General features: G+C 34.5%; 1 protein-coding gene across 3 annotated transcripts in view; it reads left to right on the top strand.

Moving 5' to 3' along the window:
* The window catches only part of LOC143223791 (protein Son-like), a 96,037-nt gene that overhangs the window by 5,253 nt on the left and 66,470 nt on the right, over positions 1 to 24,314 (top strand). For all 3 annotated transcript variants that reach the window (XM_076452218.1, XM_076452221.1, XM_076452219.1), the window contains exons 2-4: positions 1,872 to 2,253; positions 7,988 to 9,438; positions 22,414 to 22,500. In XM_076452218.1, coding sequence (XP_076308333.1) covers positions 2,014 to 2,253; positions 7,988 to 9,438; positions 22,414 to 22,500 — 1,778 coding nt within the window. In that variant the 5' untranslated portion in view covers positions 1,872 to 2,013. The remainder of the gene's footprint in view (positions 1 to 1,871; positions 2,254 to 7,987; positions 9,439 to 22,413; positions 22,501 to 24,314) is intronic.

Below are 24,314 nucleotides of genomic sequence, written 5' to 3'. Positions count from 1 at the left end.
CTAACTTGGTTAAATAAATTAAACTTTGCCTATAGTAGCAGTGATCATTAGAACATGTAAATAAGTAGACCTGTTAATTACTTGTTCTAACTTGGTTAAATAAATTAAACGTGGCCTATAGTAGCAGTGATCATTAGAGCATGTAAATAAGTAGACCTGTTAATTACCAGTTCTAACTTGGTTAAATAAATCAAACGTGGCCTATAGTAGCAGTGATCATTAGAACATGTAAATAAGTAGACCTGTTAATTACCAGTTCTAACTTAGTTAAATAAATCAAACGTGGCCTATAGTAGCAGTGATTATTAGAACGTGTAAATAAGTAGACCTGTTAATTACTTGTTCTAACTTGGTTAAATAAATTAAATGTGGCCTATAGTAGCAGTGATCATTAGAACATGTAAATAAGTAGACCTGTTAATTACCAGTTCTAACTTGGTTAAATAAATTAAACGTGGCCTATAGTAGCAGTGATCATTAGAACATGTAAATAAGTAGACCTGTTAATTACTTGTTCTAACTTGGTTAAATAAATTAAACTTTGCCTATAGTAGCAGTGGTCATTAGAGCATTTAAATAAGTAGACCTGTTAATTACTTGTTCTAACTTGGTTAAATAAATTAAATTTTGCCTATAGTAGCAGTGATCATTAGAACACGTAAATAAGTAGACCTGTTAATTACATGTTCTAACTTGGTTAAATAAATTAAACTTTGTCTATAGTAGCAGTGATCATTAGAACATTTAAATAAGTAGACCTGTTAATTACTTGTTTTAACTTGGTTAAATAAATTTAACTTTGCCTATAGTAGCAGTGATCTTTAAGCTTAAAAAGTGCAAAATAGTAGTTGAAGAACTGTATTTATAATACAGAGGACTTGTAAGTGTGGGTCATATGCCCAAGGGTTTGATGATACATGTATACATTGACAGTGTATGACTTTTTGATATTTTCTTCTGATATTGTTTGAGAGGAGTACTGGACAAACTGTAGTTGTTAGTGTTAGAAATGTTTTTATGAAGACCTATTGTATGTTGTATTGTTTAACAAGATGGTATTAGAAGATTGTAATGTACATCAAACAAAAAACATTTCACATTATGTAAATACAAACTACAGAGATAAAAAAAACAACATTCAGAACATAAAACCGCAATCAAGACTGCTTTTGACTTCAACAAAATTATTAAATGTTACTTTTCAACTTAAAGTATAGCACACCCAAGTGAACATTTGTGGTCATTATGCCTGTACTGGAGTCAAGAGAAACTAGGAAGTACTTATGAAATTCAGAGTTGTTCTGTTTATTTGTTTTCACTGTTTTTCAAGTGGACCGACAGTTCCCAAATGAAACTTGATCATTTGACTTTCTGAATTTAAAAGTGTATTAGACATATTAAACATCATTCATGACTTCTTATTGCCTTTATCCTTTACCACTGTGATTGAAATACCATAATACGTTAGTTTGTGGTAATAGTATGTTAAACTGAAAAATACATATAAACCAGTATAGAACTTTTCTATTCACGTTGTTTATTTAAAGTACAGGATCAATGTAGAATTCAGTGATTGATGAGTAGCTTCTCCTGTGAATTCTCCTATTACATCAAATTCACTATGCATGGAGAATGCTTTCCTACCTACTTCAACATTTTTATAAGAATGGCCTTACACATGCTTGGCTCTGTGAGATTTGATTGTCATTAAACATTTTGAACTTTTTTCAGATTCACTTACTGTCATCACATTTATATTTTTGTATTGGAGATATAAGTAGTATAAATGATTAAAAGTAAATAACAGTATATATTTCATTGTAAATTTAAAAACATACTGTTCAAATAAATAATGTTTTCTTATGTTACAGTAACAATGCCTTTTTTGGGAGAGTGTAAGGAAGATTATTCTTGTAGTGTCTGTTGAAAAACTTTCACTGACACTTAATAATGTAAGAAGACCTAAACATCTTTAATGAGCTTCTTGAAGTTTTGCAAATATATTGCTGAAAGATGTCATCAAAACAAACAAGCTCATCTGATGTTTGTGATGTTTTAGCCCAGTTTCTTTCTAAAGAGTTACAAGATAAATGTTTGTCTGAAAATGAGAAAAGTGAAGAAGAGACATCCAACACCTTGTGTAGCTCTGAGGATGAAAAACTAGTTAGATATGTGAAAAGTAGAAAGAGAAAGAAACACAAAAAACACAAATCAAAAAGGAAAAAACAAGATTCAGGGAAAGAGAAAAACCAGGTAAGTTTAAGTGATGAGAAAAGGAAAGGATAAGTTTACTTCATGTAAATATTTATTCATAAACAAACGTAAAATAGTTTTCTGATATAGCACTTTCTCTCCGCTTGCAAAATTTGCTTTTCTTGTTTTGTGCTGCCCTCTATTTACAAACTGTTTAAGTTCATGTCACAAGTCTTTAACTCCCACTCTGCTGGAATCTCTCATATAAACCAGTTTGTGTTACCCCTCCACCAGTAGGAGAGCATTACTATCACATCACTCTCATGTGATTCCCTCTGTATACCAACACTAAATTATAATTTTATTTTGGTAATGCTCAAGTGCAGATGTCTTTCTTTAGAATGACTATTACCCTAAAAGTGTATTAACTTCAACTTCATTCACATAAACTTAATTCAAATTCCCTCAGTTTAATTTTGTTTCACTTTTCTTTTAGAACATTTGGTTTACTCATGTTTTCCATACATTTTTTCTTGGTTACATTTCATTGATGAATTCTTAAGTCACTTTTATCAATTCAGGTGCATATCACTTGTCTGTTCCCGTAGTTTCAGTCAAAGGTGTGGGTGACCTGTCAGGTGATTTTGTGGCCATTGTTTGTGGGGAGATGAAACACTATATGGAATGAATGTTATCTTCTGTTTGTGCCTTTATTCTTCCTGTACTTTTACAGCCTCAGGTTTAAGATAAATTTGATTTCCTCCTTTTCTCCTTCTTGTATTAGTTTGCCATGCCTTCTTGCACTTTCCTAAGGATATTGTTCAGCCCTCATCAGTTTTCTTGGGGCTTAAATCTCAGGAATGAATTGCTTTATTTCTTGCTGTTGTTTTCTTGTTTGCCAATTCTGTTTTGTTTAGGTTTACACTGTGCTTTTGTCATCCCATATGGTAATGGCATCAATATGCCAGTCACCTGTGGACTTTGGGATGATTCACCCTTGCAACTTTTAGAACAAGCTACCATATTCTGTATCACTAGTTATTGGCTTACATCATATGTTTGGAATGATGTATCCCATAATTACTTGTTCATGTTATTTCTAGCCCATTTTCCATTTTTTACCTTCCTCTTCTTCTTTGAGGTTTTTCTTTTAGGAACTCTTATGTGGTTGGTAGGGCATTTTTCCCCTCTTCCCTTCCACTGTTGGCTGCATGTTGTCTTCAGCTATGGCCATATACACATGATTCACTTCTTTCTAGGTCATCTTTTGGGATGCAATGTTATATTCTCATGAACCTGTCACCTAATTCCATTTGTGTGAGTCATTCTTATGACCCCATTTTTATGACATTTCCAGTTTGACACAATTACTGTGTTCTTGTGGTAATGGGTGGTTTCTGTCCAACAGGGCTTTCTGCCTTTCCTTGCAAGATATCCAATATTCTCTGTTAAAGCCAGTTGTGGCTCCAAGTCCCATTTCTTGACTTTTTCCTATTTGGTCCTGTCAGTAATAGTTGCCTGTGGTAGCACTGTTTGCTCTTTTTCATGGTGATGCCTGGTAGTTCCTTCCTTCTCCTTTGGATATCTTTTTATATCACTGCCTACGTGAGGCAGTCCTTGTTCTTTTACCCTAACAGATGATGTGCCTTCTCCATGCAGATTTTATTGCTGTCAATTTGCCTGTCATAGAATGGTATACATTTTAGAGCATTGTCCTTTGGTTTGCTTTTGTGCCATTTGTTTTTGCTGAATTGCTTACCCCTTGCTTGCCATATTTGTATCTTGAAAACTATGCTTCAACACATCCATGGACAACTGGCTTTTTTACCATTTACAAACAGGAGTTGGCTATTCCTGTTCTTGAACTCCTCAAAGTGGTGTGTGTAGGATGGTTAATCATTTTGGAAAGGTTCTTCTTTCATCCTCCCCCATTATTTGCATATCTGAGTGTTTTCTTCAACACCTTTCTTGATCAGACCCTACCTTTTCCTCTCAGATTCCATTCTATGGAGCTGCTGTTTAGACTGCCCTATTTACTCCTTTACTTTCTGCTAACAAGATTCTATAACTTTTGAGATGATGGTTCCCTTTGACATTTATCATACCCCTTGGCAGGGCTTATATGCATTTGTTTCAGTTGGCTCTCTGTGTCTAGTGGAACCTTGCACAGGATCACTTGGATGCTCCTGTTCATCTTCTCTACCCTTGCTCATCAACCTTCATTGGTGTTGGACAAGACCCATATGATGGCAAAAGTCATACTTCCTCTTCCACATCCTTAGATGCATCTGTTTACAGATGCTTCACTTTAGAGCTGGAATGCATGGATCAGTTACCCGGTGTTTTTAGGTTATTTGTCAGTGTTATTGAACTCATGGCTGTTTGTTTGGGCCTTATATCATTTGCTTTCTCTTACAAGCTTTCAACAGCCTGTGATCTATTCTAACATTTCTACTGAATGGTTTCTGTTGATTATCCAGGGTGCTTAAGGCCCTGTTTTTGTGTCTTTGCACTGTGGATCTTTTATGTTGGATCCACATACATCAAGTTCTTTTGATGATATGTCATATTATGAGTGCTTTCATGCACTCTCTTGGTTGATCATCTTGTTTATCCCAGGCATGGTCTCTGCATTCTGTCATTTTTTTATTATTCTGTGTGCATCTGGGTATGCCCCATATTGATGCCTTTGCTACCACCCACAATCCCAATTACCTTGGTTTTGGTGAATGGTTCTCCATCCTCCAGTCTTGGTTGTTGATGCCTTCAACCTGGATTGGTCTCATTTGTTTCTTTATTTTTACCCTCCCATCCATTTACTTCATTGGGTGTCTTCTTCATCCATGCTACTTCATGCATATTTCTTCCCGGTTTCTCCCAACTGACTCTTTGAACCTAAGTTTCTCCAACTGCAAGTGGTCCCTTCCCTTCCTCTTCTTTCTTGACCTGCTCCATCAACTCAGTTACTAGACCTCCTTTTGGTCATGTCTTCTTATCTAAACTGTTTCATTTGCTCTTATTCTTTGTCTTTTTATCTATGCAATTGGGGCGTTTTCCACTCCTGAACATTAATTTGTGGTTTCTGAACTTCTCACCCAACAGTTGCCTGTATTTCCAAGTCTCTCACATGGCTCTTTAAGATAGGTTCTTTCTCTCTGATTCAAGTGTTGGGTGGCATTATTCCACGCCTTTCACTTTCCCATTTCTGCTTCCCCTGCCATTTCAATGTTGATCCATTTCTTCCAGCTCTGTCAACCACTGAGGTGTCAACTGTTCCAGATCTGAAACATTCTTATGGTCCTTTGTGCTCTCACCTTTACCTCTGTTAGAACCTCTGTCATTGTATTCCCTGTTTTATCTTTTTTGATGGCATATTTCTTTATCCTCCTGGCTATATATCTATTAATTTCATCCTTGACATTCCCAGGTCTTTGTACTGCTCCTTATCCCTTATTTTTCATCAGGATTGGATTTTTCTTCTTAGAGCCTCTGTAGATCATGGTGTTCAGGTTTCCTTTTCTACTGTCTGCCTATTCTCAATTTTTCTTTTGCTCTCCTCCTTATCTGCATGGCTTATTTTCATAGTCCTTGTTCTCCTCAGTTTCTCTGTGTGCAGTTTTCCTCTTCCCATTATACTTTCCCAGTTGCTCTAACTAATTGGATTTAATATTTGATCCAGATGACTTATTCCTCATCTTATTCTTGATGTGGTCTCTTTCAACATTTGCTCCATTGACTACATCACCTTCCCATCTTCTTTGCTTGTTGTAAGAGGTTCTACTATAGAGTACGTGGAGGACTTTCCACATGTTCATCTCCCACTAACTACACCACATTGCTATTTTTGCTTTTTTGGGTATTGCCTACCATGTGGCTATTCTCTCGACTTCATCTTGGCTGTAACACAAGGTAAGTCTTTACTACTACTTTCTTTTGTTTCAGAGTCCCCTGTTTCAGCTTCATTTTTGATTTCACTCTCTGGAAAGTGTTGTCTGACCAACTATTCTGTCTGTACTTCTGAATGGATTCCAGTTGGATGGCTATAACTTCACAGACTTCCTTCTATCAACTCCACACTATAGGCCATGCTGACTCCTATATTACCTGTGCTGTGTATGCTCACCCTTGATTACTTAATTGTAAATTCCTCATGATACTTGCATCATATGTTCATTCCAGACCTGATCCCTCATTACATTGTTTTGGGTGTTGCAATTTCTCTGGACTTCCCAACACACTTTTTCCAGTGTGAAAATCCTTCCTACTTACCAGTTCTAAGCTGCTGTGATGATTGACCATGGAGACAACCTGCTGGATTGGTTCCACAAAGATGGCTATAACCATTCAATTTAGAGTAGGGCAGTGGTGTTTTGCTAGTGTAGAGAAAGTTGTAAGATCCTCCAGAGTTGAGATGCACATATATAGTTTATTCACCCTTCCAACTGGGTGCACTTCTCCTACCCTTACACAGATGTCAGTACTCAACAAGTGAGATTTTAGCATTCAAGTGAACCAATCACATGAGTCCTCATGCAGGTTTCTGGTTGTCCATTTTCATTTCTCAATTGCTCTTCCATGTAACAGTTCACAGAAGGTCTTTGTGGAAGTTTCCACTTCTATCCTGGGTTTTCCCTCATTATGAAGTTGTTGATGACCTAGGTTGTTTCAGGTTTGCTCACAGCCAAAGGTATCAAGTGTGTGCAATGGATTCTGAATTACTCATTCTCAAGTCCTTGGCTTTAGGTTGCACTATGTGTTCTTGAAGTATTCTGATAAGTTTTATTTGGACTCTAGAACTTGAGGTGAAGATGGTATAGGTCCTTGTCGTATCCTCCTAAGGAAGCTGGTAGCCAGTTAGTAAGGTTATGGATGTACTTGATGGTCTGTTGCACCATAGCCACTCTATGCATTGGAGCACATCGTCTCTTACCCACCTTCCATCAGGAGGTTGATAGATTTCTACTTCTTTTATGTCTCACCAACCTCTCCCACAGAAATGTGCTCTTTTATTTGTCCACTATGTCTGGCCCTCCTGACCTTTTCACTTTTTATAGTAAATAGATATCTGGCTCTTATGTGGTGTGGTGCACTTTCTCAGTGTTTTTGGATCTATTCCTCTCAATTAATGGGTATTCTTCAGACACTTTTGGGCAAAACTTCTGTGTTTCCCTAGCACTGGCCTCTCCTGTAATTCAGTGTTGGATTTCAGCTAATTTTTTGAGTGGAAGAGAGTACTTTATTAACACTTATAATTTAACAAATTAAAATGTATTCCCAATAGGTACTTCCCACCCTTCCTCCACATTATCTTCTAGTTATCATGTCTTCTACCAAAGTTCAGAGTGATAGTTCAGTGATGGTTTTTACTGTACTCATATTGCTAGAAAGATGACACTTGGTTATGAGAAATATGTTGTAATTTTGGGTTCCAGCAAAGGAAACGATGAAGGCTTATAGTGTGCATTCATAAAAGTTTGGAAATAGAGGGCAATACAAAACGAGAAAAGCTAATCTTGTTAGTGGAGTAGAGGAAAGTCTCTATCAGAAATACATTTTCTTTTATGAAAATTATAATTTTAATAACAAAAACAGCAAAAAGCATTATTGAAAAAGTCTGTTTATTAAAGCAGTCATATACAGTGCTCTTTTAAAGAAGTGATTTTAAGAAGATGCAATGCAAATATATTTAAATATACCTTTCATACTGTTGTACTTCAGAGTTATGATTATTTTAAAAAGGGAGTGTATTTTGATCATCATTCATATGTATGCTTATTAAATGTTATTTTCTTAGTTGAAGAAAACAAGATATGAAAACTATGACTCAGAAAAAGTGAAAAGTAAAGTTTCAAAAGAGGAATTATTAAAACAAAATGATCAAAAGATTTATCCACAAATGAAGAACCAAGTTGTCTTAAAATCTTCAAACATTTCAGAAAATTCTGTTCCTAAAGATGACTATAAGTGTAAAAATGAGTCAGAATTTACTTACATCCAAATTCCTCTTACAAAAATGAAATGTATTGAGGATTTTAATTCTTTAGTTCCAGTTAAAAGCCTGGTTAAACCTTCAAAAGAATGTGAAGTTGACAACTCTACTGTTTGTGATAATGAAATAATTGAAAACTCTTCTTTAGAATCTAAACAAGAAGTTTGTGATCATGTGAAAATGACTGAATTTGGTACATTACAGGATGAAGACAGGGAAGAAAGTTTTTCATGTAGTAAAATAAAAGAACAAATATTGGATAACATTAAAAAAATAAACAGTTTGAATGATAAAAGTTCTGATGATTGTGTAAAGTTAAATCAAAATAATTTAAATTTGTTACAAAACAGTGACAGTAAAACTGTTAACCAGGATACTGTTTCAAGGTTGGGAACTAAAAACGACATTAGTCAACAGTTGAAAAGTGCGTGTCAATCAAACAGATGCAGTTATACAACTGTTCATGAAGTTCTTACATCTTTTCATACTCAATATATTTCATTTGTTGAAGAAAGAACTGTGAGGGGTGTCTCCAACATGGGTTGTGATAGAAACATTAATAACATTTACTTACAACCCAAAAATAATGAAGATTCTTTAAATACAAAAGAAACAGATGAAATTTTACATGAAAGTAAAGGAACTTTTAGTGAAAAAGGAACCTTCCAAAAAAATTCAAATGAAAATGTACAAGAATGTGCAGATAAATCAGGAAGTGATAATCAAAACTTGAATCCAGAATTAGTGCACTATACAGAAAAAAATAGTAGTTTAAATAATCTACCAGACATGTCTGTAGGTGAAGTAGATAAAGAAACACCATTAATTAACCAGCTTACATCTTTGTCTTCTAAAAATGTCCACAAACCCACAGCAACCGAAGATGAAGGTAATGACATGAACACGTTTCAGCCTCAATTTCTTAATATTGTATCTCACAAGAAAAACTTATCTAAAAGTAAAATACTTATTAAAGATCTCAAATGCAGCATGACATTACAAAAAGTTGGTCAAGATTCACAGAAGAAACTAGAACTTTTGGAAGAGGGTGAGATTACCAGTGAAGAAGAAGTAGAAGGTAATGATAATAAAAGTGAAGAAAGTTTTGGTGAATTCAACAGTGATGAGGGATCTGGGGAGGTCAGTAGTACTGATGAAGAAAAGAAACGAAAAAGAAAGAAAAAAAAGAAACATAAATACAAAAAGGAAAAGAAAAGAACAACAGGCCGAGAAAAAATTAGGAACAGACACTGCAGGTGAACTTACATTTTTACATATTAGTTACTCTGTCTATGTTGTGTGTCTCTATTTGTTAGTCCAAACTTGCACATCAACTACAATTATCTTGATGTTTAAACTTCACACATTAACATTGAGAAAACTTTTTAATGGCAAGCATAATTTTGTGAAGGTTCTTTCAAGTTAGTCTTGTAGGTAAAGCAATTTCCTATTGGATAGTATTATGTGAAATAGAATATTTTTAATATAAGTAGAATTAATGAGATTTTGATGGCTGAATTTGTTTGTTTTGTTTTTTTTTTCATACAAAGATATTTTGGCTCATGCTGAAGGTTCACTTCTTTTTTATGTGAAGGGACCATTAGGCACTATCTGACACTTCATTGCAATTTTGTGACTTCACCTATCAACACGAGGTTGGAGCATTTTTCCACCTCTTAATTAATATCTACTTTTTGAATTTGGGGCTTCTAAGGTAGAGTTTGATAGTTCATCTGTATAGACTTACGTCACCTGATGGGACAGGGTAAATCTGTGAACTTACAACTCAACTTCATCATTTTGTTTCCTAGAATCACCAGTTTCATTGAAAACAAGAAGGATTCTTTGTCAGCATCCATGTTGGTTCAATTTTTGGTTCTACATTCCTTCTGGTTGTTGGAGTTTCATATTTCATTGGCTTCTATGGAGAGAACATAGTTCTCCATCTGTTGAGTACCAATACTTGACATCTACTCTTCTGTACACTGGTATCAGAATAGATTCTGTTTATATCTAAGGTTTTCACTGTTGAATTTTATCACTAGCAGCCACGTTTTACTGTCTTGCTGTCATTATGACTCTCAATGACGGCACCATTTTAAACATGTTGTGTCCCAAGGTTTATTCATAACATTAGACATTGTTATTGGTAATGGTGACACTGTCCACCTTGGAAATTTTTAAGTTTTTAAAGGCCATTAATTTTTTAATGCTAATTAAGTTTTTTAATTTATACATTAGACCTTTTATAACATGATTCTCTTTCAAGAATCAAAGTATGTCTTGTTCAATTTGAAATTAGAAAATGGCCATAACATCAAATAACTCGAAACCAGGACTGGAAAGGCCAACTTCAGGTGGCTAACACTGCTGTTTGAACTACCTGTTAGTCATCCTAGTGAGTTATAATTAAAATGTTGCTACCACTCTTAAAACTTATATTACTTTACTTTCTGAAAATGACCATAACATCAAATAACTCTGAACCAGGGCTGGATAGGCCAACTTCAGGTGACTGACGGTGGTTTTTGAACTTACCTGTTAGTCTTCCTGGGGAATTATGATAATTACAATTATTCTACAGAAAGTCCTTTACAACTTGTATTACTGTAATTTTTCTCTTACTGCTGTAGACTAGATGTAAAAATTGGTTTAAATGCTATTTATGTTGTTTTTTTAAACTTTGCTTTGTTTTACCTTAATTTTCTTTTATGAATTTTATTAACTTTAATTTTAACCAGATGTTTTGCACAGATAGCCTAGTTGCTTTGTGTCATAAAACATCAAACCAACCATCCAACTTAATTATTATGGCTGGGAGTTATTGCTAGACCAGCAGCTATATGGTCACTTAATTGAAGGATTGACTTCTGAAAATAGTGGCATTCTATGTTATTGTGAAATAATTCATGATAAGAGGTGTATAGGATGTTTCTTAAATACAGTCAGTCAGTTATTGTACAGTGAGGGTTTGCTAGTAATATGATGTTTAATGACAGCCAGTCAGTCATTGTACAGTGAGGGTTTGCTAGTAAGATGATGTTTAATGACAGTCAATCAGTTATTGTACAGTGAGGGTTTGCTAGTAATATGATGTTTAATGACAGCCAGTCAGTCATTGTACATTGAGGGTTTGCTAGTAATATGATGTTTAATGACAGTCAATCAGTTGTTGTACAGTGAGGGTTTGCTAGTAATATGATGTTTAATGATAGCCAGTCAGTCATTGTACATTGAGGGTTTGCTAGAAAGATGATGTTTAATGACAGTCAATCAGTTATTGTACAGTGAGGGTTTGCTAGTAAGATGATGTTTAATGACAGTCAATCAGTTGTTGTACAGTGAGGGTTTGCTAGAAAGATGATGTTTAATGACAGTCAATCAGTTATTGTACAGTGAGGGTTTGCTAGTAAGATGATGTTTAATGACAGTCAATCAGTTGTTGTACAGTGAGGGTTTGCTAGTAATATGATGTTTAATGACAGCCAGTCAGTCATTGTACATTGAGGGTTTGCTAGAAAGATGATGTTTAATGACAGTCAATTAGTTATTGTACAGTGAGGGTTTGCTAGTAAGATGATGTTTAATGACAGTCAATCAGTTGTTGTACAGTGAGGGTTTGCTAGTAATATGATGTTTAATGACAGCCAGTCAGTCATTGTACATTGAGGGTTTGCTAGTAATATGATGTTTAATGACAGTCAATCAGTTATTGTACAGTGAGGGTTTGCTAGTAATATAACATATTTACATTATCACTCTTTCCATCAAAAGAAGATCAAGATTTAGTGGATGTTGGAAGATAGAAGTTGACTGCTGGTTATGGCAATCTTAGTTTTCTAAGCAGTTTAGTTTTTGTGACAAATGTTGGTAGATATCTGTAATCAGTAACTTACTGTTTCATGATTTTGTAACTTAACATAAAAATTAGTAAACAATATATAAAACAAACATTCTGCTAGATTTTTATTTTGTTATTATCTGTGTTTATTTATATAGTGGAGTTTACAGGACCTAGATGGCAGTATTAATGGTATAAACATAGCAGTTGTTGTCCCTTGTGTACCTAGTACATCGGTCACCAAACATTTTTTACAGGGGGCCAGATTACTTGGGGAATGAGAAGTGTGAGCCGCATGATCATTATTTTCAACACTCATAAGCTAGAACGAAAGCTTTCTGTAAAAGACTTAGCACTAAGTTTAAGATGCAACATTAGCCATGTGGGAGTAGTATGCAATACACACATATAATAAAAAACAAACAGAAACACAACCAACATTTTTATTTACCAAAAGATTATCAAAAAAGGTGACATTAGCAAAAACAATTGTCACATTGCACGTAGTGAGTACATATCTGAAATTCACTAAGCCGCAAAAAGTTAGTGAGATTTATGAAATTGGCATTTGGCTTTCAAAATATCTTTAATGTTCAATTTTGAATTGTTGCATCCAATCATTAGAATTGCTTTCAAATGTTCATCAGTCAACCTTGATTGATGTACTGACTTCACATACTTCATTTTTGAAAATGCTTGTTCACAGACATAAGTTGTTCCAAACACTAATGCCATACCAGATGTGAATTGCTTCAGCTTTGGAAAATCATCTCCAGGTATGCAGCTGTAAAATTCAATGAGTTGCATCTCTCTGTGTTTTGCTTTCAACAAGTCATTTCCTTGCAAATCGATGACCTCCAGCTGAAGTTCCATTGGCATGTCATCAATGACACAATCAAAAGGATTCTGAAAAAGGGGAACATCACTTTTGATTCTTTTGAGATCTGAAAATCTCTCTAAAAATGCTTATATAAATCACCAATAATCTTTTTCTGAAACTCCACTTTGACATCTTCTGTGATTCCAGCATGAAACTCATTGAAACACTGAAAATGAGAGAGGTTTCCTCCTTCCAAATGTGCTTCAAACAATGACAGCTGTCTCCAAAATCCTTTAATGATTTTACAGAGATCACAGACAAGGTTATTCTTTCCCTGAAGTTTCAGGTTCAATTCATTCATGTGGGGTGTGATGTCAACCAAAAATGACAACTTTGACAACCAGGTTGGATCCAACAGAGGTGGATCGGCTCTATATTTCTCGATAAGAAATATATCTATTTCTTTTCTCAGCTTATAAAAGTAAGACAAGACTTTACCACAGCTGAGCTACCTCACTGCCATGTGATAAGGAAGTCACAGAAATCCGAATCAATTTCTTCAAGAAATGCCTTGAACTGGCAATGATTAAGTGCATGACCCCGAATGAAGTTCACTGCAAAAATGACTGGTTTCAGTATGCAAGAAATATCTAAGTCTTTTCCACAGAGTGCTTGCTGATGTATGATGCAGTGTATGAACAGAGCGCTTAGGATCAGTGATGTCGAGAAAACCCATTTGTAGAGAAATATATATGCAAAAATGGCTCATTTGGGTTGTGAAAATATTTTACATAGAAGAGTGAACAATGTTTCGACCTTCGTCGGTTATCGTCAGGTTCACCGAAGAAGGTCGAAATGTTGTTTGCTCTTCTATGTAAAATATTTTCTCAACCCAAACGAGCCATTTTTGCATATATAGAACGCTTGGGAGTTGAAGATCTTCCAACTGTTTCCTGATCAGCCCTGCCAGACCCTTCTTTACTCCAGCCATGTTTTTACCTCCATCAACTGTTACAACTCTAAGCTGATTCCACTGAAGGTTATAGTTTTGCAAAGTTTTATGCACTTCCATGAAAATGTCTTCTCCAGTTGTTCTTCCGTGCATGCTGTAAACTGATGCCAACTCTTCCGTAATCTGAAAGTCTAAATTAACTCCACAAATGAACACGAGAAGTTGTAACGTACTTGAGATTTAGTAGACTCATCCAGTGCCAGAGAATACCATAGGAAGTTTCTAGCTTTTTGGCATATCTGTAATGCGATGCTCTCTCCAAGTTCTTCTGCTCTCCATACAACTGAAGTTGCTGAAAGGCTGATACTTTCAAAGAAATTGGCTTTTTCAGGACACAGCTCATTTGCTGCTTCCATCATACACTCTTTGATGACGTTGCTGTCAGTAAAAGGTTTTCCTCGCTCTGCTATCCTATGCACTATTTTGTAACTTGTATGAGTGACAGATTCATTTTCAGCAAACTTTCTTGTGAAGAGATTCTTTTCAAAAACACATTTCCTGGATTCAAATTTCTCAGAACAGAACTTTCATGAAAATTTCAAATATATTGATAGATGTTTTGTTTCATAGGGATGCCAAAGATTGTACTCTTTTAAAATTGCAACACTTTCAGTGCATATCACACACTATCTTTTTTGTTTTTTTTTGTTTCCACAAAGAAGTACTTTTCTGCCCATTCTTCATTGAAAGCATGACACTCAGAGTCCACTTTTCTTCTTTTAAAAGCAGCCACAACAATGGGTGAAAAAAAACAAGATCTGAAAATGAAAAACACAGAATGCCATGATAAAAGTATTGTACTGGTTCAAGAAAGCACAAACAAAATTTATTGAAACATACGTTTGTCACGACACTTACCTAAGAACGAGTTACGAAAAGCGCATGATCCGACTACTAAGAGAAATAAGCTTCCTGAAGCGGTAACCCTAGGCCGCTGAATTTACAAGATGAGTCTATAGGACAAGGGTTAAGTCTGTACTTGTTTTCAAAATCCTAATGCTTTCATAGATATGTGTCTCGATATAAATAAACGGGCAGCAAGGACGAAAGAAGAATGTTCCTATTTGTTAAAAATTTGCGTGACAGCCTTGTTTCTTTTTATCATAACGTCTTGTGTTTGCCAGCTTAAAGCAACCATTGGTGTAATTTATTTTGTTATGACAGTCGGACATTCAATGAAATGTCACTTTTTATTTCCAAGCGGCTCCCTGCTGACGAGCCGGACAAAATGACCTCGAGAGCCGTATCCAACCAGCGGGCCATAATTTGGTGACCCCTGACCTAGTACATTGGACTTGTGTATTTTGCAACTGGGAACATCAGTTGTGACTTGTATGGATAACTGTAACAGGAATAAACAACTTCAGTCAGTGATTACTTGTGTTTGTAACTGTCATAGTGTATAAGGCTTTATGCTTGTTTAGCTCACATTAAAAGCATGATTGATACTGCATTTGGTTGACATGGAAACCAGGTTAGCTACTAAGCAGTAGCATTATTCACTGTAAGTATTTGTGATGATGGATAATTGTGTGTATTTAATTATACACATAAGATAAATCTAAGACTACACAACTTTTCAGACAAGCAGTTGACGTGAAATATTGAGATGTTGAAAGTTTAGTAAATATTAGTTAACATCAGTGAGAAAAAACATGGTGCCACCTTCTGTGCTTTATTAATACAGGTGTATAACAATTTATACAATTTTAAACATTTCATAAAATTTTAACAATTTCATAAAACATTATATAACATTATAATTGATGAATTGTAAATGATTGATACTAATATGTACATAAATCAATAATTCTAGTACTACAAATTATGTTAGTTGCAAATAGGCAATCAAATCAGTACTATAAAACAATAATGATACTAATACAAATCATAGCTAAAATATTCACAACGAGGCTTAAAAATGGAAACATTTGTCCATTGTCAGTTCTTGTTGTCAACATTATGTCACAGTGGAAAATGTCTGTCGTTGTATCACTGGGAATTTTCAATGCCAAGATAGTTAGCAGCTACAAAAATAAAGGTTAGGAGGTCACTGCTTTAACCTACTTCCTTTTATTGTTTGCAGCCAGTTGTGGGAAGGCAGTTATCTTGGATAAGTCAGTACATTGAAAGTCTTGTTGTAGAAATATGAAGATGATTAGTTGTGTCAAAAGTCTTGTAATAGAAATATGACTTAATGGTAATGTCAAGGAGACAAATTATTAGTTTTTAATTTTATTGTGAACACTTTGGCTTTGATATATTTATATATATAATCAAAAACACATTAGGTGTGGCCAACAGAGGAATGAGCATACAAATTAAATGAATGAAATCAGAATTGGCTACCAAACTGGTGGCCTGGCATGGCCAAGTGGTTAAGGCACTCAACTCGTAATCCGCGGGTTGTGGGTTCGAATCCCTGTCACACCAATCACGCTTGTTCTTTCAATCATGGGGACATTATAAAGTGACAGTCAATCCCACTATTTGTTGGTAAAAGAGTAGCCCAAAAGTTGGCAGTGGGTGGTGATAACTAGCTGCTTTCTCTCTAGTATTACACTACTAAATTAGGGACAGCTGGTGCAGGTAGCCTTCGTGTAGCTTTGCGTGAAATTCAAAACAAACAAATAAACTAAACTGTTGTGTACGTGTATAACATTGATAAAAAATTTTATAGCAAATATTAATTCATTAGTTAGCCAGGATGCATTTCTTTTTCAATTTGGGTAAAACAGAAATACAAACTTACACATCACGTTAACTTACTGGGAAGGAGTAAATGTCATATCATTCAAGTTGTGTGGCAAATGTTGAGACATGTAGAGTCCACATATTAGATGATATAGATTAGCCTAAATTAAAGAAAATGTTTTTAATTATCTATTTCACACAGATGTCAAGTTTCTGCAGAATTCAGGATTTCTAAGTTTTTCTCTGTCATCTGGGTCATTTTTCTGGGATTCATGTAAATCTTTTGCAACAGTGATATTCCACATGCCTGTGATATTTTTTAAACAGAGGGTCTGACATATAACTAAAATGCAACTCCTTCATTGGCTATTTTCCACATCACATGCACTTAGTGGTATACCTGTGGCCACCTCCATCATGCCCATATGAAGACAACAAATTCTTGGGTAAAGTTGAAATAAAATTGATACTTATATTTTGCCATCTAACTTAAAAAAATATAATTATTGGATCACCCTCATTTTGTATTCAACATATTTATTGAATATGTTGAGTCATTTATCCTAAAATGAAATGTGAAAACACTGTTGGATTTATGTCATCATTAGTCACATGTGACAGCTACATGGAGATATTTTAGCAACATGTCATAATGTAAATGTACACAATGTCTTTGGGATGAAAATGCTTGAACCTAAAAATAATGCTTTTGTTCCTGAAACTAAAAATTTTAAAGTTTAGGCAGTATCTTGGCTGTTTTCATGTGGGTGGTAGTAAGGTTATTTACTAACTTAACAAATATTAAGAGTAACTATTTTTGTTCATGGATGACAAATCAGAATAGATAACACCTTTAATAAGGAGAAAGAGTGGAATTTTAACAAAATACATCTGAAAATATTCAATTTTGTGCTCCAAACATGCTCTGAATCACTCTGAAAAGTTTAAAGTTTGTTGATCTTTTGGATTAAAGTAAGTCTTGAAAATAATATATACATAAAATATGTAGTCCACATACCATAATTCAACAGATATTTCCACTAGATAAAAGTATGGACAGTAACAGGAAGCAGATTGTTGAGTTCAATCAATATTTTGTTGAATGGAACATTTGTAAATAAAGATTTGATGTCAAACTGACCAACTTTCTTCGTTTACCTTAGATTTGTTTTTATTAGCAAAGTCTGTATTATTCACAATATGTAATGATGAGAACTGATAGGTGTTGCACTGTAAAATATACTACATTGGAAGTTATTTTACATTTAAAGGTCTTATAGAGCAGTCATCTTTGTGTTTGAGGCAACCCATTTTTGTAAATGTTAAAGGTTTTTTGTAGAGATGGTGATACTTTCTTGGAAATTGGGTTAGCTTTAGTTTCTTGTATTTCTACTTCATAGGGAGATTTATTCATATGACAGTATGGTTTGTTTTGGCAGATTCAATTATACAATATCCTTTTTTTAATGCTTTTAAACAACAATGAAGTATCTCCAAGTCTTTTTTTTTTCCCACTGTAAAAGACAGTGATGGTTAAATATCCTATTAAGAAGTTTATATGCTCATCTTTAGCCAACTAACAAGATCTGATATTAATTCTGAGATAATTATGTTCAAAACTAAACAACTTTTTTTATGTATCTATCTCAGAGATTCAAAAACCTTTAGGTAACTGCCACTTCATTTCACCAGATTTATCATAAATTGTCCAGTAGGAGGGTGACATATTTATTTGTACACTAGTTCCTTTCATGCTTTTGCACTTGTTAATTTTCATTTTTTCCTCAGCACTGAACACATCAGATGTGTTTTACTTTTTCAATTTAATGAAATTTGCAGTTTTCCTTTCTTTTCTACAAACTATGAACTCACTACTTGTGTCACTGAGTACTGTTCTCACACAGATTGTCTGACAGCTACAGCTTTTGGAGACATACAGACTGGGGATGATGTGATGGCTGTTGTCTTTTCTTCAGGAGTTCTTTCTTGTTTTGAGGGATGAGTGAGGAGGACACACCTTGTTGTTTCCTCCTCTTAGTTATACGTCTCTCTCTCACATAGTCAGGACTTAAGTTCACAGGTACGCACCATTCTTTCACTTTCTTCTGTGTCATATTATTTTTATTGTTTCCTACTTCAATTTTATTTCCCATTTCCTTGACCAGTCACACCCCATGAATTTTCTTTGTTTTTCTTTCTTTGGTGTCAGTTTTGTCTTCTAGTGCCCAGTTATCCTGTCTTTGTGTGATTCTTCTTCTTCATTTATTTACCTCTTCTCTACACACTTTAAGTATGAGTGCTGTGTCTGAGTGAGTTTGTGGGAAATTCTTGTTCCCTTTACTCTTCCACTGTGTCCCATTTCCCTTCTGCTCAGATTCTTTGTTAGGAAAGGTTAAGTAGAAATACTCCCCTTTCTCAGGTTTGACTTCTTATTTCTGTGAAATCTTTGCCTGGCACCTTTTCTTTTTCCAGTAGTTTGGAGATGCTCATTATTTGATTGAGTCATGGCCTGAGGCAGTCAGTTAGTACTCTTTGCTTTCATCATTTGTTTTCATGCTGTTCCTAAACCCAGCTCTCCACCATTTTACTTCAACTTAGTCTCCAGTTTCCAGTCTTTTGATTCCTATTTCCCAACTTTTCTCTTCTACTTAGCATCAGATTCCTTAAGCTCATCAGAGGTAATTGAGTCCTGTTAGTGCTCATCAGTCAGTCATGTTTTGAGATTCTGTGGTCACACGTTTCCCATCCACACAAGGGTTACTTTACTTTCACCCACAGGTTTTCTTCTATCTTTTAGTTCTCTTCTCAGTCTTCATGATGTTACATTTTCTCCTCCATCTAGAGGAGGCATGTTCATTAAAACTTTCAGTTGTTTTCTCACTCACACTCAGTATCTTATTTACCATTAGGAAATGTGATGGTGGCAACACTTTCAGTGAAATGCAGATTCACTCCTCCCACAACTGCACTTATAACACACACTTGTGTCTCTCAGTTGTGGTCATGTCCGTTTAGTATAGGAAATGTGATGGTGGTGACACTTTCAGTGAAATGCAGAGTCACTCCTCCCACAACTGTACTTATAACACACACTTGTGTCTCCCAATTGTGGTCATGTCCATTTAGTATAGTTGAGGAAAACACATTAAAAGATCTGTGTTTTTCTGCTATAGTCATGACTGTTTGGTATAGTTTAGATGAGCACAATAAAAGATCAGTGTTCTTCTACTATAGTCATAACTGTTTAGTATAGTTGAGGAGAGCACATTAATAGATCTGTGCTCTCCAACAGATGATATGTGTTGAGTTGAAACATGCACATACACCATTCCACACACTATGGCATGAATTCTCTGCCACAGCAGGGTTTGGTCTGGTAGTCTGCAGGTAGAGTTAAGGTGAGTAAAATGCTTGGTTTGAATGAGCCACAACCATAATACAAATATTAGCTCTCAGTTCTCTTATGTGCAATTATTAGATGGCCATGTTCTTATTTTGTCTACCTGTGTAACACATGAGAAAAAAGATGAGATGTGGGCTCTCATAGGAGTGCCTCTATGGAATTCCTGCCATTGGGTGTCATTCTATGGGTTTTCTTTGGGCACTTTCTAAAGATAAATCATCCAGATACATTTTTATAGTAGTCTCTCTATTACTTCAGTATGGAATTCTGACTTAACTGTGTGCAGAAGTATGTATTGTCTCAGAATTTAACACTGTCCTTACGTGAAAATTTAACATTGTTTTTACCTGAAAATTTAACGTTGTTACCTTACCTTCATACACATTCCTATCCATTCTCCAGCTTCTGGTGGATCTTAATATTTCTTGCTTCATCAAGAAATAAAGATCCACAAGTGGAAAAGCATCTAGTGTGTAAGGCATTGTGTCACCCTTCTGTTGGTGGAAGGCTTTTGCAACACAATTATGTCATTACCCAGTAATGTAATTCACAGTAAATTTTGTGAGATTAGGTGGGAATTGTAATTCACAGGAAATATTGAGAGGTTAGGTGGGAATTATAATTCACAGGAAATCTTGTAAGATGAAGTGGGAATTGCCTGTAAGTCTTGTGACATAGAAATCTCTTAAGACAGACACATGAGGAAGATAGCTTTATTGTTTGAAGAGGCTAGTATCTATTGGAAATACATTTTCAGGTAAGGAAAATGAATGTTTAGACAAGAAATATTGAAATAAAATGAAAACTAACCTCACCTTACTTATTTATGTAATATGAGAGATTTATGAAATTTTTGGTTGATCAGAAACTTTTATACCACATGTTTCTTTTAAATAGTTTATCATATTTGTTTTTGGAATTTTATCTTCTACAACTTTAATGTGGCAGTAAAAGATTTTGTTATTTTGAATATTCTTTCTTTGGCTTAGAAAAATGTGCTTCTACTTTTGTTCAGCTTTATTGACATTTCTAAACTGCTTCATTAGAGTTTGATTTTATCTTTAATTGGCAGGTTACCAAATAATACTTCCTGATTCTGTGTACATAGTTATAGTAGTAAAGTTTTGGGACAGTTCTATTTTTCAAACATTCTATCAGAAATTGTCATTGTAACTTTGTGAAGCAAGTAAAAGCTGTTAGGTTGATCATCTTTAGATTTGGAGATGTAGCCAGAAGCTTGACCTCTTGCAATTGGATGAGCTTTCTTTTGTAAGCATGACCTTCACTTTGTAAATGCATAATGTTTTTCTATGTAATTTTGGAATATATTACTGTTTTCAAGCTGATAAGTCCTTGGAAAACAAAGAATTATTTCTCCTTATAAACTTCTGGAAGACATTCAAGTCTTTGTTGTTTCATATTTTCAAGGAGCATTAAAGTATTTCTTTTTCACATCTTTCGAAAACATTGAAATATTTCTTCTTTAAACTATTGTTCTTTGCCTCTGCCCTTTGATGTGAATTCCTGTACATGGTGAAGGGACATCTGAGAGAAGGTTTTGTACTTTGAACTATTGTTCTTTGCCTCTGTCCTTTGATGTGAATTCCTCTACATGGTGAAGGGACGTCTCAGAGAAGGTTTTGTACTTTGAACTATTGTTCTTTGCCTCTGTCCTTTGATGTGAATTCCTGTATATGGTGAAGGGATGTCTCAGAGAAGGTTTTGTACTTTGAACTATTGTTCTTTGCCTCTGTCCTTTGATGTGAATTCCTCTACATGGTGAAGGGATGTCTCAGAGAAGGTTTTGTACTTTGAACTATTGTTCTTTGCCTCTGTCCTTTGATGTGAATTCCTGTACATGGTGAAGGGATGTCTCAGAGAAGGTTTTGTACTTTGAACTATTGTTCTTTGCCTCTGTCCTTTGATGTGAATTCCTATACATGGTGAAGGGACGTCTCAGAGAAGGTTTTGTACTTTGAACTATTGTTCTTTGCCTCTGTCCTTTGATGTGAATTCCTATACATGGTGAAGGGACGTCTCAGAGAAGGTTTTGTACTTAATTTGCCCTTACTTTCAGTTTTTCATTTGAAATAATATTTTGCTCAGAATAATTTTACTCCATATACTTGTCCGTATGCAAAATGAAACAGTTTATTGTCTTAACTTTATCACAGAGGTTAATATTATAAATTAATTTTTGTTCATCTCTATTTTTTTACCTTTAAGTATCTTAACATCAATATTATCTTACTTATGATAAACAAGATAGAACAGACATTGAAATCAGTACGACAGTAAAACATCAATAATTCTGACACTTGAGTGATAAGAACAGGATCAAAGTTATGGTTGTTTGAGATGTAAACATGTGTAGTCTACTTTTGTTAGTCTCTGTTTTTTTATTAAAAACATTAAATAGTAATCTCTCCATGCAACACTGTATTTCAAATCAACTTTTTAGAAAATCTAGATCCCATTCACCACCATCCTATAGTCGACGAAGTGGTTCACGTTTTTCTACAGAAGAGAATCGAAAGTTTGATTCAAGGTGGGAACTTTCAAAATAAATTTTGTTTAGTAATGTTCTTTCTGTACCATATGCCTGAACTTAAAGAGACTAGATTTTTGGAATATAAAGGTGTGTATAGGATGAGTAACATGCCTTTTGAATGAATTGTATAAAGTGTTTTTAGTGTACATGCATTTACTGTTTTAGAAATGTTAAAGTTTAGATATATTGTTATAGTTTAAGTGAACAGATCTTTGAATTGTTTTTTAAATTTTTTTGGAAATATATTTTATAGTAATAACATAGACACACTATCTGTATTTATTTTTAATTTCAAAAATATTTTACTTATGGTTCTTGCTTCTCCAAATGAAAAGACTTATTACTCTGCATTACTGCCAATGAGATTTGTGCACATGTCACAATGCTTAAATTGAATTTTCTCATTTCTAGTATCAATGTTTACTTTAACAGCCCCAGTTGGAGGGTAACACATCCTTCATGTGAAATAACCGTGTTAGAACTAACATTACAACAAAGAGTTATTCTTTCCCTGAACATGCTTTTTACATTTGTGTTTTTTGTTAAAGAATAACATATTTTTTTAACTTGTTATTTTAAATCTCTTTTTACATTTACAGTCTTTCATTCCTTGAATTTATTCATTTAGAAATTTGGTTTAAATTATCTTAATGTTTTTATCTTTTAATCATCATCATTATTTGGAGCATATGTTCCAGTGTCTGCATTGAAACTTCTATGACAGTTCCTTTGCCCTTTGTTTTAAACCAGCAGATACATTTCTTTATGTTATAGGTCTCTGTACATAACCTTTCAATTCTTCATCACAACAATGTTCCATCTACTTTTGATATACCAGGCCACCTTTTATATATTAAAGAAAACAAAAATTGTCAGATGGTTTTGTGGATCATCTTGATAATTAATTGATAGTTCTATATTTCTGACATCTGAAGTTATGAAACAAATCAACTGGAGGCACACCCAAATATTTGTTGATGATAGCATCATTGTGTGTCAGGTAATGGTTTTATTCTTATATCAGATACAGGTTTCCTAACATCCTGCTTGTATTTTATCAGCTGAACTTGCCCAATCTTCAGATAAATTCATTTGACTTCCATACCAATAATTGCTCCTGATTCACTTTCATATCTTGCCTTGCTGCTTAAATGACAAAGGTGTATGTTTTTGTTTCTCATTTTACAGTTTGTTGCAAGAGACTTACTTGAATTTCTCTATTTCCTTTTCTCTCTTTATCCACTTTTCTTTATCCCATACTTTCTCAGCTTCTTTGCTGTTTGTCCAAATTCACCTTCTTTTACAGGCTTTTCAAAATGACCACATTAGCTATTTGCTAATTATGCCCCAGTTAACTTGGTTTCCTCGTTTCTGAGAAGTCATTTGTCAGGATGTCTGACAGTGTACATGTATTCATTGTTTTAAAAATGTTTAATCAGGATTTACACAATGACCTTGTTAGTTGTAGTGGTGACACTTCCCCGATTTTCTTCTTCCATTATGCCCCAGTTAACTTTGTTTCCTTGTTTCTGAGAAGTCATTTGTTAGGATGTCTTAATTTCTGACATTTACACCCCTGAATCTTTTCTTCCTGAGTAGGTGTTTTGGGAATGTTTTGAACTAATGCAGCTCATCAGCAGTCATCTTGCTCAGTATAATTATATGTTTTTTGGACCAGTGAGCCCCATCCATTGCACAATCTATCAGTGTAGGACTAAGGTAGATGACAGAAGTTTCCTGTTTGGTTCATGTATCTGGTGTTCTTTATCCCTTTTATTATTCTTGTGAAGTAAAAAGAGAATTATTACTCC

The sequence above is a fragment of the Tachypleus tridentatus genome, chromosome 8, assembly GCF_004210375.1.
Source record: "Tachypleus tridentatus isolate NWPU-2018 chromosome 8, ASM421037v1, whole genome shotgun sequence".
NCBI lineage: Eukaryota > Metazoa > Arthropoda > Merostomata > Xiphosura > Limulidae > Tachypleus > Tachypleus tridentatus.
This window is presented reverse-complemented; position numbering and strand designations above follow the sequence as displayed.